At 42.0% G+C, this 13,976-nt stretch overlaps 1 protein-coding gene across 9 annotated transcripts in view; it reads left to right on the top strand.

Annotated features, from left to right (window-relative positions):
- RBM20 (RNA binding motif protein 20) overlaps window positions 1-13,976 on the top strand; it is a 157,024-nt gene that overhangs the window by 117,118 nt on the left and 25,930 nt on the right. For all 9 annotated transcript variants that reach the window (XM_034775222.1, XM_034775213.1, XM_034775218.1 and 6 more), the window contains 4 exons: window positions 8,636-9,839; window positions 10,722-10,783; window positions 10,945-11,036; window positions 11,389-11,486. In XM_034775222.1, the coding sequence (XP_034631113.1) occupies window positions 8,636-9,839; window positions 10,722-10,783; window positions 10,945-11,036; window positions 11,389-11,486 (1,456 nt within the window). The remainder of the gene's footprint in view (window positions 1-8,635; window positions 9,840-10,721; window positions 10,784-10,944; window positions 11,037-11,388; window positions 11,487-13,976) is intronic.

Genomic DNA, 13,976 nt, shown 5'->3' with positions numbered 1-13,976 from the left:
GGCCCGCGCCGCTTCCAGCAGCTCCCATTGGCCTGGAGCAGCGAACCGCGGCCAGTGGGAGCCGCGATTGGCCGAACCTGCGGACGCGGCAGGTAAACAAACCGGCCCGGCCCGCCAGGGGCTTTCCCTAAACAAGCGGCGTTCCAAGTTTGGGAAACACTGGAGTATCTGTTACATTCTCGATCAGAGACACTATATCCTGTACTTATAAGGTGCTGGCTTTGCCTAAGTAGTATCTTTTCCATCTCTAACTTCTCTGACTCAAATGGAAGGAGGGCATTACACGAGAGAGTTATAAAGAAAAGCCAGTTATTGCAGTACCTGGAAATTGCACAGCAAACAGGTGCCATATAACACAGAACATTTTCTGAGCAAAACTGAAGGTGCTGGCATCAGTGTGAATGTAAATCAAATATGAGGGAGCAAAATAGTGAAGCGCTCTGAATGCCACAATCCTTGCTTTGTTGTTTTTATGCTATTGCCCCGGCTTGTGATCCATGACAGTGGCTTCATGGTTTGAGCCGGTCAAATGGAGCAAAACTCTCGGTAAAGAAAACAAAACATTTAGTTGATTTCTGCAAGGTCTGTTGTCCCAGATGAGGCACTCCCAGACCTGTGCAGCATAAATTGGACTGGTTAATAAGAAATATCTCAGCAGCATTAGATGAGCTGCAACTTTTTGTCTTACAACTGTAAATGTAAAGAACTGTTGATGCATATAAACAGAAACCATTTGGGGGGGGCAGAACCTGGGAGGCGAAAGGACTTGCAGTGGGAGTCGGGCATCTCACTCCCTTAGACAGCTTTGAAAACCCCAGCCTTTAGAGCTGTGTGATTATATAGTGAGTATTTGCATTCTATTCTCCACCACATGGTTAGCTTTGTGTAATAGGCTGAATAAGGGTATAGCCCCCAGTGCCAAACACACATGACTGTTCTGTCTAGGTCCCATATAAGCATTGGCTAATGTTTTCTTTTAAGTTCTCAGTAACAGAATGGGCTTTTAATATAGAATTTGGATTATGAAGGATTTATGCCCCCATCGTTTAAATGCATTAAAGTAGGTCAGATTTTCAGTGCCCCGGTAATTAGCTGATTTTACTGTGACCAAAGCTCAGCAAGAAAACTTCAGCTGCATAAGTTTCAGAACCTAAATAATAAAGGTGGAGTTCCCTCCTCTCCCTTCTGCACATGTCCGAAAATCTTCTGACCCAGCAAATCCTCCTGCAAAAACCAACTTAAATATTCATCCTAGAGCTCTGGAGGAAAAAAGGATCCTGGAGTATAATTCAGATGAAAGAAAAATGTTTCCCCATTCGCTTTTTCACCAAAGCACCTATCCTTATTGATGTAAGTGGTGAACTGATTTAACAATGAATTTAAACCCAACATTTTCTGGGGGGTTAGAAGAACAAAAGAATATAAACCTTGATTTTAAAAGTTAATCTGTTTTATATTACTTGGGTTTATCATAGCTGTACTTGTGACCCTAATTGCAGCACTGTTATAGGTATGGTTGTGAAGCTCTTTTAATTCTAGGGGACACATTTTGCCCTCATGTGCCTAAAGATGCTCATGGAAGATTGCTGAAGTTGTGCACATTTCATAGATTCTAGGATTCATAGATTCTAGGACTGGAAGGGACCTTGAGAGGTCATCGAGTCCAGTCCCCTGCCCTCATGGCAGGACCAAATACTGTCTAGACCATCCTGGATAGACATTTATCTAACCTACTCTTAAATATCTCCAGAGATGGAGATTCCACAACCTCCCTAGGCAATTTATTCCAGTGTTTAACCACCCTGTCAGTTAGGAACTTTTTCCTAATGTCCAACCTAGACCTCCCTTGCTGCAGTTTAAGCCCATTGCTTCTTGTTCTATCCTTAGAGGCTAAGGTGAACAAGTTTTTCTCCCTCCTCCTTATGACACCCATTTATTTGAAGGCAAGGTTTGGCCCTAAGACCGTATTGATTTTTGTTAGCTCTTTATATATATAATATGGGGTTGGATTTTTTTTGTTTGTTTGTTTGCTCCGTCAGCCAAATAGTGAATATTTTTTTTAAAAGTTTAGAAACATTAGTCCAGCTGTTTTGGAACTAATGAAGCATTGGGGAGAAGATATGTTTTTTACTTTTAACAGAATATAATGTTTTGTGTTCAAATAACTCAAAAATGGCTTTTTTAAAGTCATCAAACTCACCATGTACATAGTCCTCAATGAAGAGTTACACGTTTGCTTGCTGTGTTAGAAAAAATTGATTCAGGCAAAAGTTTTAATTTACCAAAAATAGCATATTCTTGCATACACCGCTATGATAAATTATCATAATTGTAGAGTAGTGCAGAGTCGAAAATAGAAATGCATTTAGAGTACTCCTGTATTTCAAGTTGTTTTGGTTTATTTTTATGTACTAAAATGGATCATTATTTTCAGAAAACTTTGCTGAAATATGCACATTTTTAAATTATATTGTTAAGGTGAAAACAGTTTTTACCTTGGAAATTTTCACAAATTAATGTTTTCTCAATGTTCCGATGAAAAAATGTCATCTCAACAAAATTACATGTAATGCCAGATTCAGATGCATAATCACGGAGGACAATAAATGTTCATAAAGAATTCCACAAAACATTAAATTTTGCACACCTCTGAAGCACAGTACATTTGCCTGCCCTATTTAAACTCACACCAGGTGCAACAGTCCAAATATACGCATGAGCAAGCATAATCCAAATCAATCACTCCACAAATGTAATTCAAAATAGAATAGAAAGGTAATTTACCAAACCGCACTTTATGAACAATTTTGGCTTTGAATAAGCAATCAACATATTCTTGGAGTCTTCTAAAGGATGTTTTCTATTTAGCCCTTTCATTGCTCTCAGAGATGGGGTTATTCAACTAATCCAGGTGTCCAGATACTAACTACAGACAACTCTGTGATACTTCTGTTCCTGGATGCTAAAGGTTACAGAGATAACAGATTGGCTGAACTAAATGCAATTTTATTGTGAATCATGATATTTGGTGTGTTTCTTAAAGCCTCAGCTCCTGGAGTCATATGAATGTGTACGTGAGAATCACAGCTTTCGTTTTTTGGTTTGGGGATTGTTTCGGGGTTTTTTCTCTTAAAGGTTTCTAGCCCTCATGGTTGTAGGGGAAAAAATGGAAAATGTGACCTGCCATACCCCAGATGTTAAAAATCAGAAGGGAAATAAAAAGAACCCCCAAAACTATTCATTTTTAATCTCCAATCTCATGATTTTTGAACAATTAGGTTTGGCAAGACTAGCAGCAACAAATAATGTATAGGAGATGGATTGTTTTGTCCGTGTGTGTGTGTGTGTGTGTGTGTGTGTGTAAATAGGGTGCATTACTAATCAAAAATAGCTTTGCTGAGCAGAATCTTAATACAATTTATAAAATCTTCAATATGTCGTTAAATCTGTGTCTCGGAGTTGACTGCAAAATTATGCTGGCAAGAACTAGTCATAAATGTAAATATTTTGCTCAGATTGTAGAAATAGAGAAACAAAAGAGGGGTTCCAAAGAGGATGGAGCTCGGCTGTTCTCAGTGGTGGCAGATGACAGAACAAGGAGCAATGGTCTCAAGTTGCAGTGGGGGAGGTCCAGGTTGGATATTAGGAAAAACTATTTCATTAGGAGGGTGGTGAAACACTGGAATGCGTTACCTAGGGAGGTGGTGGAGTCTCCTTCCTTGGAGGTTTTTAAGGCCCGGCTTGACAAAGCCCTGGCTGGGATGATTTAGTTGGGGATTGGTCCTGCTTTGAGCAGGGGGTTGGACTAGATGACCTCTTGAGGTCCCTTCCAACCCTGATATTCTATGATTCTATGAAAATTTAAAATGATTATATATAAATTTTTCAGGTCCCATGACCTCTCCTAGGTCCCATATTACATAGGGGAGCACAAGTTCTCAAACTTTTTCCTATCATGCACTGCTCTTTAAATACAGAGATCCTGTCCGAGACACAGCTGCTCTCAGCCTCCTAATCTACAGCCTCCACCCGGATGCAAGTGCCTCACCTTCCCAATCCTAGCTACAGTGCTTGGCTGCATTTAAAAATATCCCATTAAGGAAGGCGAGGGGGTGGGAACTCAGCAGGGCAGAGGGGAGGAGGGAACTGTGTTAAAAGAACTTTAAGGTTGCAACATGAAGCATTCCAAAGTCTGGAAATGCCAATGTTCAGAATGAACTTGCAACCCATGTCCCTCCTCTGCACCTTCCTTCATGATTTCACTTGCTAACAGTGGTAGGCAGGGATGGCAGCAGCTGCTGCTGATTAGTGACTTAATCTCACTCAGGCTCCTCTCTGCTCCAGTTCTGCAGACAGACACAGAGGTTATGTCTACACTACAATAAAACACCCCTGGCTGGCCCAGGTCATCTGACTCGGGCTCATGTGGCTCAGGCTGTGGGACTATAAAATTGCAGGGTAGACATTTGGGCTCAGGCAGTAGCCTTGGCTCTGGGACTCTCCCCCTGATCTGTGGCCCCGCAAGGGGAGGGAGAGTGGATGTTGCTGCTCAGAGCAACACCGGGCACTGATCTCTGCTGTCCTCTTGTGTCTCCCCTCCTGTCCTGCTTTAAAAATGGACAAACACTTCACTGTTGTGACAAAAGCAAGCTCTACGGAGTACCTTGAAATGTTGTGTCGCCCACGGGCAGAGAATCGCTATAACAGGGCACTATGGTGTAGAATCTTCTGTGGGGCAGTGTTAGCAGTGCTCCAAAATTAACTGCTATATTTATGGCACATCGAGTACCCGGTGCTTTGGGGGCATGGTTTGATAACACGTGAGACAAATGGTTTTACCGCCTCCCCTGAGAACTAGTTCCATGTGTCCAATAGGAGCTGTTACAAAGCCATTGCAGCTGTCGTACGGCTCTGATGGGTATGTGCTATTGTATGTCCTTTCAGCACCGTGGGATTAAATGGTTAGAAACAGTATTCATCTGGATCTCCAAAATCTCAAAGAATTATAAGTGGAACTACAAGCCCTTCAAGTTTTTATTTTCAGACTACTAGGCAATGCGTCTTTACGCTCATAAAGCATTTTTATAAAGCGTTTTATTGCTTTTACGGTATACAGGATGGACTAGCAGCTAAGAAATGAAACAACAGTTCTGATTTTAGTGAATCCCACATAGCAGAACATAAATAAGGATATTCCAGATGCTAGCTACACAATATATCTTTCATAGTATGTAATTAGGCGTAATAGTGTGTCTAATTTTCAGGTGGTAATAGCAACGTTTGCTAGTTTTCTACCACTTCATTGCATGTTAAAGCAATAGTTTTGCTAATTGGCTTGATTTTGTAATGTACTGAGCAACCTCATATCCTGTTGACATCCGCTTGCGATTTGTGGGTGTTTAGCCTCTCACGGGATTGGGTTTGTTTGTATGCACATGTAATATTTTGACCATGCTTTCCCGGTAACTTCCTTTTGCAAACGAATCTGTAGGAAACACTACAATAAAATCAGGTCAGATAATGAGCAATGGAAAGTAAAACCACCATAAGATAAAACAAAAGACACTACAGAACTGAAGTCTGCTGATACGCGTTTATTCTATTGACAGCGAATTCTGTTGCTGCATAATGAAATACTGTTTGATATCCCTAGAGACAGATGTGTCCTGCAGTTGCTAATGGACATTTAACGTTAAATATGAAACCCATTTATTTTCTTTTAGTTGTACTTTAGATTTAACCAGATGTTTTACTAATTTGTGTTTTTAAAATGTCGCATACTGACAAGCCATCAAAATTAATTACATCTTTATAAATCAGCCAATTATTAACAGCAAATGTTGATGGTTAGTTCTTGCTTTGAAATTGAAACTTAATATATTTTTATAGTACAGATAAAATGAGTCTTGGACAAGATTCCTCTTATTCAACAGCTTAGTACTGTGCGTAGTAGTTGAAAGAATGAGCAACCATTAGAAATGTGTTGATTACCTCTGGTATGTAGTGTTGTTGTAGCCCTGTCGGACCCAGGATATTAGAGAGACAACGTCGGTGAAGTAATATCTTTTCTCTTGAGAGCTTGTCTCTCTCACCCACAGAAGTTGGTCCAATAAAAGCTATTAACTCACCCACCTGGATTATTAGCAGAAGCCCCTGGCAAGGAAAAGAGGGTGACATGACAGAGGTGGAAAATAGATGCAACCACTCCTCTGCTATGGGCCTGTAAGGGTATGTCTAGTCGGCAGCAAGCCTCCCCGCTTGGGTCAACAGGCTTGGGTTAGCGCGATCACAGCTAGCTCTCTAAAAATAGCTGTGTAGATAGCGCTTTGAAGCTGTGTAGACAGCGCTTTGAAGCTCACCCCCAGGACTGCTGCCAGCTTTTCTGCCGCCCTATGTGGCAGAAGGTCCCGCCCTAAAATGCTGCCCCCCACAGAGGCGGCGGAAGGTCCCGCCCCGGTCGCCGCCCCCCAAATTGTTGTGCCCTAGGCGACCGCCTAGGTCACCTAATGGGTTGCGCCGGCCCTGCTCACCCCCATGCCTAGGCTTCAGAACCCAACTTCCAGCCTGAGCTGCCACATCAAAGCACTGTCCCAGTGTCAGCTCTGCCAGGCCAAGTCTATTGACCCTAAGGGCCCAGCTCTGACCAAACCGGGGCTTGCACTGCTTATAGAGGGAGTGTGGCCAGAGGATGCCGTATTATGCACATCCACTGAGCACTCTCATCCAGAGATTGTGCATATTTCCTGAAAGCACACAGGATGGTCATTATAGGCAGAGGTGATGTTTTGTGGTTTTGTTTTGAAGTTTCTGCAAATACAGTTCAGCTGTTTCCAAGAACAAACTTAGGGGGAAATGCATTGTTTGGCTGGTATTTTAAAATTCGCACAACTGTCTGGGGAAATGTTCTAGTGCTTCCATGTTTCAGAGTAAGGATGTGAAATGTAGCAGGAGGGTTACCTTGGGGTCAGAGAGAAGCCTTGTGCTGCACCCATGAAAATCCTGAGCATGCTCCATTGTGGAGCTGAGCAGGACTTTTCCTGCAATTGCTTCTCCTCCCTGTCCGGAGCCGTTCTGGTGCTGGGCACAAGAACTGAAAGCAGTGAAACTGTCCTGTGCTTTCAGTTCCCCCCCTGCTTGATCCCAGGCAGCGTGGTGTCTTTATAAAAATAGTGATTGTGTAGCTAAAGTGCATCATAATGCATATGTACAATGGGGCAGAATTAAGTTTCTACAAGCAATCTTAATTCTGACCTTTCCTAATTTTTGAGTGCTTGACTTTGCAACCTTAACATTATTTTAATATAGGGTTTTTTTGTGTGTAATTTATATCCTTACACGGTTATTCAATGAACACCCTATTGCCCTTTGTTCAGTGTGGTATTTAACTTTCTTTTTATTGATTTTTATTACATGTGGCTAAGCTGTGTGGGAACATAACATCCCATTACACAGTCTCCCTCCAACCTTCTCTCTGGGCTGTTCCCTTTATGCCTGTTTTTTTCTTCATACCACCCTTACATTTGGATGAGCCTCCTAATTAAAGTTCATCAAGTATCCTCCTTTCCCACCTTCACAACTCTCCTGAAGGCTTCCTTGTATTGTGAAGCGTTCCAGCTCTGAATAACACACTCCACTGCAGCCCTAGTCCTGCAAGCTGTTAAGCACATGCATAAACGTACTCACATTAGGAGTCCCATTCAAGTTATTTAAACAAGGGTATATGATGAACATTAGCTGGGGTGAAAATTACGTAGACCTTGATTTTGAACTGGTGAGATTGTAGAATTATTTCATACCTTGCGATTAAAATTTGCAGACTTCACAGAACTGCGTGTGTGTGAGTGTGTGTGTGTGTGTGTGTGTGTGTGTGTGTGTGAGAGAGAGAGAGAGAGAGAGAGAGAGAGAGAGAGAGAGACTCCTACGACAGCTCAACTATTTCAAGGGAGAGGGGTTGTCTGATCATCCATTCATCCTGGCTCTGACTGTAGCTTTCCCTCCTGACTTTGGCTGGCTACTTGACTTTCCTGCCACAGTTTTCCCATCTGTAAAATAGGGACAGTCCTTACTCATCAGAGCCCGCACTGCAAGCCAGAGACCTCACCCGCCCCCCTGCACCCCAACCCTTTGCCCCGGCCCAGAGCCCCCTCCTGCACCACGAATCCCTCATTTATGGGCCCACCCCAGAGCCTGCACCTCCAGCAAGAGCCCTCACCCCTTCCTGCGCCCACCCAGTGAAAATGAGCAAATGAGCGAGAGTGGGTGAGAGCGAGTGACAGAAGGAAGGGGGGATGGAGTGAGTGGGGGCGGGGCTTCAGAGAAGGGGCGGGGCAGTGGGCAGGGTAAGGGTGTTCGGTTTTCTGCAGTCAGAAAGTTGGCAACCCTAGATCAGACTCTAGATAAACATGTGGCTTTTTTCCCATCTTTGCAACACTGATCTCCCTAATGACATTTTAATTGAAATGAATATGACACTAGACACTTAAGAGAGACGGCTTACAGCTGTGTCATAAACCACCATCTCGCCCTCCACAAGTTTAGAAAATATACCTTCTTAGCCCAGGTCCCATTGTGGTAAGAAGGGGCTGCTGTTAACTTTTAGATTAATTTAACGAAACCGTCTCCTGTTCCTTTTCAGTGCGGCCAAGCTTCTGGACAAAAATCCGTTCTCTGTCAGCACTCCAAATCCGCTGCTTCCTTCTCCCGCAAGCCTTCAGCTCGCTCAGCTACAAGCCCAGCTTACCCTGCACAGGCTAAAATTGGCTCAGACAGCAGTCACCAGCAACCCAGCAGCTGCAACGGTACTGAATCAAGTTCTCTCCAAAGTGGCCATGTCTCAGCCACTGTTTAATCAATTAAGACATCCGGCCATGATTAACACTCCCCAGGGGCATGCTGGAGGACCTCAGCAAGGACCTGCAATCGCCAATACTAGCTTTCCATCTAGTGGAATACCTTTTCCAGCACAGAATCCAGCTTTAGCGGTACCAGGGGGAAGCATGGGGACTGTTGGGAACATACAGAATCAAAACCCAAATGCTATTGTCATGCACCCCTTTGGAGGTGTAATGTCTCAGCCATCCAGCCAACCAGCTGTAGTTATGAGTCTCAATAAGACAGGCCACTCGTCTGCTGCAGGAGGATTTTATGACTACAATAAACAAAATGTCTCTGCCCCTCAAGTATACACAGCTGATGCAGGCCAGGGCAATCAGCACAACTTCATGACCAGTGGGTCTCACTCAGTCTCCTCCTCCTCAGGAGGGGTACCTTATGAGGGTCATTTTGGTCCTTCCGGCCAACTAAAACATGACAGTCAGCCTGGATTTCAGAAAGACTTCTATGGCCCCAATTCTAAAGGACAACATCCAACAGGAATACAATCTTTGGGTTTTTCGGGTGAGCCACAGATGAGTGCTCATCAAACTGTGAGTCAGAAAGGAGAAGCAGGCCCTGTGGTACATAACACAGGTGCAAATAGCCAGTGGGAAAACGCTTCTAATTTCTCCAGCCAGAACAAGCCTGACCTCGTGGTCAGTGGCAACTTGTGGCCGTCCATGGGTCAGCAGTATGAAATAAGAAATGAACTCTACAACCCTGAAGAACCGACACCTGACACAAAGTTTGGTGCTGGGACTACACTTCCTTTCCACAGACTTAACAACAGTAAAACAAGTTTCAGTAGTTCCCGAATGAGGCAGAATGAGGAGTTGGCCACAAACACATCTGATTTGTCAATGAGATCTCTTCAGCCTCATGAGCTAAATGACTTTCACGGCATTGCCCCTCTTCACTTCCCACACGTCTGCACAATATGTGACAGAAAGATCTTTGATCTAAAGGTAAGTGATTCTATCTAACACATTAAGGGGTGATTCTATTCTGCAGAGTGATTCAATTAAATTCATCTTGTGGAGTTCTCTGTTCATATTGTCTCACTAATATCATATCGAACTTGCTTACTTTACAAGTAAAAATGACTATGTTGGCTTTTAAATACCAGTCCCGCAAACTCTAACTAGTCTCTGAGAGTCAAGATGGGGTCTTTCCGCCTTGTGCATCATCGCTAGTAATAAAGATGCTGCAAGCTAAATTATGCTGCTTGTGTAACCCCATCAACCTTGACTGGAGTTACCTGGGTGTAACTGAGGACATGATTTGTAGAGCTGACTAGAGGACAGCAATTCTGTTTTGAGACAACTTTTGAGGTCTTGACATTCGCTTTTGTTTCATGCTGGAACAAAAACAGAACATTTTTATGAGCAGGGTCGCAGTTCTCCAAGGTGCTGAGAACCTTCAAAATTTATGGACACTAATGGAATTTGATGGTACTGAGCATCTTGCAGGATGAGGCCTTCAGCTATATTAACTTAACTGATTTAATACTCATAAACTTAATTGCTGGAGAAAAGTCATGCATAGAAGATTTTCAGGAGCTGGAGTCTTTTTAACATCCATTTATAATATTTTACTTACAAGCTGTGAATTGATGTAAGTATGGAATGAAAGTCCATGTAGAACTAGAATCATTCCATTTAGTGCCCTTCTTATACAGTAAGCCTTGTTATTCTTACTTACCTCATGAATCACATCTTAGATTCTCTTGGCAGGTTTTTTCCATGAACTATAAAGTTAAATGAAACTACTAGTATACGAAATAAGCTGATTTCAAATACAACCTCTATTGTACACTTATCAGTCATGTCCTGTTTATTTCAACATAGGACTGGGATCAGCACATTAAAGGAAATCTTCACATCCAAAAATGTATGGTTTTCTCAGAAAAGTAAGTACTGTTTCAGAGATCTTGGGCCAAATTCATGCTGGTGTAACATCACTAACTTCAATAGATTTATACCACGGTTGAATCTGGGCCTCTGAAATTTTGACATGTTGTGTTTGTTATGTTCCTGCTTCTTGAAGTAAAGCTCTCTTTTCCCTTTAAAGCACTGGCATCCGATGTGCGTTAAGTTCAGCGGAGGCAGCGTTGCATTCATCTCCAAATAACACATCAGTTTTCAACCCTTCTGGCATCGAAGGTGAGTTGTTTAAGTATTCATAATAATGACTATGCAAATTAAAATGAAAAAGAAAGTAATTTTATAATGAACACATTTTTTTTGTAAAATTTCATCCTAAGTGGTCCCTTTTTAAGCTTTCTGTGCTAGGAGTTTATGGAAGAACTAAAGCCAAGAAAGCAAGATTGTACCTTAAAGTATGAATTTGGTTTTCTTTTCATTCGTGTTTTTTGCTGTAGTACCGAGCAATCTGTAGTTCTGTGTAGAAGCGTGAATAATAATTCTGATTTATTTAGAAGCGGTCTTTTAAAATTTGACACATACATACAGTTAATACAAGGTTTTCACTGTGTGTGCACAATCCATTATTTAGATTACCCATTGAATTCTGGCTCATCTTATACCACTGTGTCAACAAGATCCTTTGGTCAGCCAGGTCCTACATTTTCTTCCCCTCCTTCTGGAGTAAAAGTGAGTATATAAGGCAAAGAATCTCTTCTTCCTTGATTTAATTGTGGAAACAGACTATACTTAAATCAACAATGAACTAATTTTAAGGTCCCTTTTGGATAAGCAACTAAAACTTCAGATCTTTATTCAGATTCGCCTGTACCTCCTACATGTGTCTGGTCTTGGTTGAGTCGGGACTTTCTTACACAATTATGGTTATTTTTGTTGTGTGCCCCAGTTGAAGCCTGGAGTGGATGAATCAGGAGAATGGTTTTCTCAATGTTTTCAAACCCCAAAGAGGCTGAGGTCCAGTTGGAGTTTGGGATGAAGATATGAGTTAGTTCTTACCTTATTCAAAATGTTTCACCCATCTCTACGAGCAACATGTAATCCTTTTGATAAAGTATTTCTAGCAGGGGTGTTCAACCTTCCCCACACTGGGACACCCTCTTATTTAGCAATATGGGAAGGGCAGGATGGGTGCAAGACCCTGACACCTGTTTATTCCCCCCCGCCAATGGTCACAGTTTGAGAACATGTGCTCTATAGGACTAATTTTCTGTTAGTTAAACTTTCTGTGCTACTTGCTTGAGCTAGTGCCATTAGTAATGTTTCAGCAAGTTCACATCCCTGTTCACCCTTCCATGATTTCAGGTTGTAACTCTTCCCTGCGTTCATCATCGTTCCTCTCACATGCCAAAAATATGCTCCTATTACAGTCTCACCCGGGTCACCTGAACTTTTATCCAAGTGGTTAGAAAATTGCAAGTGTTAAATACAAACAGAAGCTAAAGTTAAAATTGATTCTTAAATTTAAAAGGGCTAATAATAATAATAATAAAAATATAAAAAGATGGGAGTTAAAGTTGAAATATAGAAAAGCTAGGGTGAAAAATAGGGAAGTCATAGGTTCACTTTGGGTGCTGTTGCAATATAAATAGTAAATAATATCCAAATGTGTTTTTATGTTCAGCTTGTTATGCACTGGTCTACTGAGCATTATGGTGTCAAAAGCATCTTGGAAACCCAAGCTGATTCTGTTCCCATCTCACCCCTATTTGCTTTGAGTTATCACCTTCAGAAACATCACCCTGTTTGTTTTAATATGGTCATTATTCTGCTGTGCTCTCGTTTTGCTCATGCCATGGATGTTCAGAGATTCATAGATGATAAAACTAGAAGGGACCACTGTGATCATCTTGTCTGACCTCCTGTATAACACAGACCATAGGACTTCCCTGAATTAATACCTGTTTGAACTAGAGCATATTTTTTAGAAAAATCTTCCAATCATGATTTAAAAGTTGTCAGTGATGGAGAATCCACCACAACCCTTGGTAAGTTGTCCCAATGGTTAATTACTCTCACTATTAAATTTGTGCCTTATTTCCAGTCTGATTTTGTCTAGCTTCAGCTTCTAGCCATTGGATCGTGTTATACCATTGTCTACTAGATAGAAAAGGCCATTTTCAAATTTTTGTTCTGTATGTAGGTACTTATAGACTCTGATCAAGTCATCCCTTAACCTTCTCTAAACTTCCTTGAGTCCTCTTTGAGTCTGAGATGAAAATTTGTGTTAGTTCTTACCTTATTCAAAGTGTTTCACCCATCCCGCGTTTTCTTTTAATCATTCTCATGGCTATTCTCAAGTTGCAGTGGGGGAGGTTTAGGTTGGATATTAGGAAAAACTTTTTCACTAGGAGGGTGGCGAAGCATTGGAATGGATTACCTAGGGAGGTGGTGGAATCTCCTTCCTTAGAGGTTTTTAAGGTCAGGCTTGACAAAGCCCTGGCTGGGATGATTTAGTTGGGGTTGGTCCTGCTTTGAGCAGGGGGTTGAACTAGATACCTCCTGAGGTCCCTTCCAACCCTGATATTCTCTGACCCCTCTCCAATTATCAACATCCTTCTTGAATTGTAAACACCAGAATTGAACACAGTGTTCCAGTAGAAGTCACACCAGTGCCAAATACAAAGGTAATATCACCTTCCTATTATTACTCAAGATTCCTCTGTTTATGCATCCAAGTATCGTGTGAGCCCTTTTGGCCAGAGCATTGCACTGCAAGCTCATGTTCAGCTGAATATCTAACATAACCCCCAAGTGAATCACTGCTTCCCAGAATAGACCCCCCCTTCCCCGTTCCTGTAAGCATGGCCTACTTTCTTTGCGCATAGATGTACAACTTTACATTCGGCCCTATTAAAATGTACATTGTTTGCTTGCACCTCGCTTACCAAGCCATCCAGGGAGTGACCTGTCCTCTTCATTATTTATCACGGCCCCAATCCTTGTGCCATCTGCAAACTTTATCGGTGATGATTTTATTTTCTTCCAGGTCACTGATAAAAATGTTAAAATAGTGTAGGGCCAAGAACTGATCCCTGCAGGACCCCACTAGAAACACGCCCTCTTGATGATGATGATTCCCAATTTATAATTATATTTTGAGAGCTGTCAATTAGCTAGTTTTTAATCCATGTAATGTGTGCCATGGTAATTTTGTATCAT

Source organism: Trachemys scripta, chromosome 7 (assembly GCF_013100865.1).
Source record: "Trachemys scripta elegans isolate TJP31775 chromosome 7, CAS_Tse_1.0, whole genome shotgun sequence".
Taxonomy (NCBI): domain Eukaryota; kingdom Metazoa; phylum Chordata; order Testudines; family Emydidae; genus Trachemys; species Trachemys scripta.
Note: the sequence above shows the minus strand (reverse complement) of the source record. Positions and strands in the feature narration are given on the sequence as shown.